This window comes from Dendropsophus ebraccatus, chromosome 7, assembly GCF_027789765.1.
Source record: "Dendropsophus ebraccatus isolate aDenEbr1 chromosome 7, aDenEbr1.pat, whole genome shotgun sequence".
Lineage (NCBI taxonomy): Eukaryota > Metazoa > Chordata > Amphibia > Anura > Hylidae > Dendropsophus > Dendropsophus ebraccatus.
This window is the reverse complement of record NC_091460.1, coordinates 112,635,171-112,638,631: the sequence shown is the minus strand read 5'-3', so window position 1 is coordinate 112,638,631 and position 3,461 is coordinate 112,635,171. Positions and strand designations below refer to the sequence as shown.

The window sequence follows — 3,461 nt, the reverse complement described above, 5'->3', positions numbered from 1 at the left end:
ATCTCCCTCCTGTATATATTAGTATCTCCTATATGTATTAGTCTCCTGTATATATTAGTATCTCCTGTATATATCAGTATCTCCCTCCTGTATATATTAGTATCTCCTGTATATATCAGTATCTCCTGTATATATTAGTATCTCCTATATGTATTAGTCTCCTGTATATATTAGTATCTCCTGTATATATCAGTATCTCCCTCCTGTATATATCAGTATCTCCTGTATATATCAGTATCATATGTATATATCAGTATCTCCCTCCTGTATATATTAGTATCTCCTATATGTATTAGTCTCTTGTATATATTAGTATCTCCTGTATATATTAGTCTCCTGTATATATCAGTATCTCTTGTATATATCAGTATCTCCTGTATATATCAGTATCTCCCTCCTGTATATATTAGTATCTCCTGTATATATTAGTCTCCTGTATATATCAGTATCTCCTGTATATATCAGTATCTCCTGTATATATCAGTATCTCCCTCCTGTATATATTAGTATCTCCTGTATATATTAGTCTCCTGTATATATCAGTATCTCCTGTATATATCAGTATCTCCTGTATATATTAGTATCTCCTGTATATATTAGTCTCCTGTATATATCAGTATCTCCCTCCTGTATATATTAGTACCTCCTGTATATATTAGTCTCCTGTATATATCAGTATCTCCTGTATATATCAGTATCTCCTGTATATATTAGTATCTCCTGTATATATTAGTCTCCTGTATATATCAGTATCTGGTGTATATATTAGTATCTTCGTCCTGAACTTTCTGAGGCTCCCACCACAGACACACATGCAGCAGGGCTATGTCGGTATCTTGTATATAGTTGCGGTTTCCCTGCAGTCCCGTGTACACTCGTGCTGGTGTGAGGTAACAGTCTCAGCTCTGCTACATCTGAGTAGATAACTAATCCTCCTGTTGCACAGGACGTGCTGCTCCCCCGGTTCATCTGCTGTTTATACATAATAGTTCCCCATTATTGTGTATGGGAGCCATATGGCCCTGATGAATACACTGCCTGCTCTCCATTCTCTGCACCCTGAGGACACGGTAGGACCGTGGGGTTTGTCATAGTCTCCCGCATCCCAGGACAATGGAGAGCGCCCTCCACAGACTGCGCGGCACATTCACCACATCACCGGAGCTAGCACGGGCGCGCCTCATAGGCTAATGACGGAACATTAGGACAGACGCCGCAGCCAATCAGAAGGCGAGGTGGGGTCACTGGCCTACATCTTCCCCAAGTACTCCTATTCTATAGGTGAGGGTGGCCACGCCCCTGCCGCCTGATTGACAGCTCAAAGTTGAGTCTCCATCCCCTCGCCTTAAGGAGGTAGGAGATGATAGAAGGATTGTATTACCTCTGAGAGCTTCATGTGCGCTGTCACCCAGGAGCACTTACCGCCACAGAGAGCCGAGGACTCGGAGGAAGAAAGTGTCATCTAGTGAGTGGAAGCAGGTGACAGCCCGGACACATGCTGCTGAGCCTCATCCGTGGGAGAAGTAATGAGGGGCTGCTGACTGCTCTGCTGCTCACATGGGATCGGGACTTGCAGCAGCTCCACTCTCCTCCTGGAAGTTTCTCTTCTGAAGGAAGAAGTCTCTAATCTTTGCTGGTGACCTCATCTCTGAGGAGGAAGAAGAAAAAGAAAAAGAAGAAGAAGAAGAGGAGGACATTTGGGCTCTATCCCCCTGGGTCCTTCTACCCCCTCCTATAGAGACTCTATTACCCCAATAAACTTTGGTCTCTACTTCTCCTCCGTTTATAATTCTTCCTTCTGGGTTGTGTCCTCCAGAGCTGGTGATGTTAGCTCTAGGGCAGATGGATGGCAGCAGGCAGAGCGCTTTCCTCCTCAGCAGCCCTCCCCTGGCAGCCCTCCATAGCATGGCAGAGATGAAGACCCCCCTGTACCCAGCCTATGCCCTCCCTGGCCAGCCCTGTTCATCCTCCCTATCATCTTCCTCCTCATCCTCCTCCTCATCCTCCTCTTCACCATCTCCTCCTTTGGGCTCTCCAACCCTGAAGCATTCTTCCTCGTCCTCCCCTCCTGCTGCAGGGGGACTGTCCTCTTTGGGGACCCCTCCACCCCAGATTTCTATAGCTACCCCTCATGGAATCAATGACATCCTGAGCCGACCCGTCATGCATTGCTTGCCTTCCCTGGCTGGGACCCCCAGCTCCTCAGTGTCCCCGGTGGCCTCCACCTCCTCCCCGGCTGCCGGCCTCCTGGCAGGGTTACCCCGCTTCAGCAGCCTCAGCCCCCCTCCCCCTCCTCCTCCTGGACTCTACTTCAGCCCCAGTGCTGCTGTGGCCGTGGCCCGGTACCCCAAACCCCTGACGGATCTTCCAGGCAGGACCCCCATCTTCTGGCCTGGGGTGATGCAGAGTTCCCCCTGGAGAGATGCCAGACTGGCCTGTGCTCCCCGTAAGTATCACACTCCTCTGGGGGGTCACAAACTTATCTTCATTGCTAGAAGGGACAGGAACTTTTCCATCTCTGGTATCAGCCGCTCAGGCTCTAGCTGCAGGATGAGAGGGGAAGCAGAGATCCCTGGATATGTGGAGTATATAGGGGATATAGGAATGGATGTAGTAGGCTGATTAGAAATAAAATAGGAGAAATAGGAAACCGATCACATTAGCAAGAAAATGGCCAGAAGAAAAGCAGAGAAAGCTCTAGAAGCAGCAGTGTGGGAGCAAAGTTTTCTCCAGCGCAAGAACTATAACTATCCGGCTATATGATAGGAGACGCGTCCCGGCCATCAGCTCTCCAGAAAGGAGAAGAACCAAAGGACATCACAGCTAATAAAAAGGGTCGTAGGGAAATTATATAAATACATTGTAATTGTAGATTTACAGATATATATATATGATTGAGACGAGACAGCATTATAATAAGAACAAATAAAAATAATATCTAATAACATACAATAAATTGTTACTATATATTTCTAATAATCAGGTTAAAAGAAATATTATGAGAAAGATCTATCGATTATCTATCTATCTCCTATCTATCTATCTATCTATCTATCTATCTCCTATCTATCTATCTATCTATCTATCTATCTATCTATCTCCTATCTATCTATCTATCTGTCTATCTCCTATCTATCTATCTATCTATCTATCTATCTATCTATCTATCTATCTATCTCCTATCTATCTATCCATCTCCTATCTATCTATCTATCTATCTATCTATCTATCTATCTATCTATCTATTCATTCTCTGTCTGGGAATTGTGTTCTATGATTTGATAATTTACAGAACAGAATGTTTGTGTTAATGCTACACTGGTATCTGAAATAGGTGGTTATCGCTTTAATTTTATTTATTTTTAATGCAGAATATTTGTAATACTTTAGACATAGTAATAGTAGTAGTAGTAGTAGTAGTAGTAGTAGTAGTAGTAGTAGTAATAATAATAATAATAATA

General features: G+C 43.9%; 1 protein-coding gene across 1 annotated transcript in view; it reads left to right on the top strand.

The window, feature by feature from the left end:
* Positions 1 to 1,434: 1,434 nt before the first annotated feature.
* NKX6-1 (NK6 homeobox 1) overlaps positions 1,435 to 3,461 on the top strand; it is a 7,119-nt gene continuing 5,092 nt past the window's right edge. Inside the window, exon 1 of the mRNA XM_069976723.1 lies at positions 1,435 to 2,446. Within this exon, the coding sequence (XP_069832824.1) occupies positions 1,825 to 2,446 (622 nt within the window). The 5' untranslated portion in view covers positions 1,435 to 1,824. The remainder of the gene's footprint in view (positions 2,447 to 3,461) is intronic.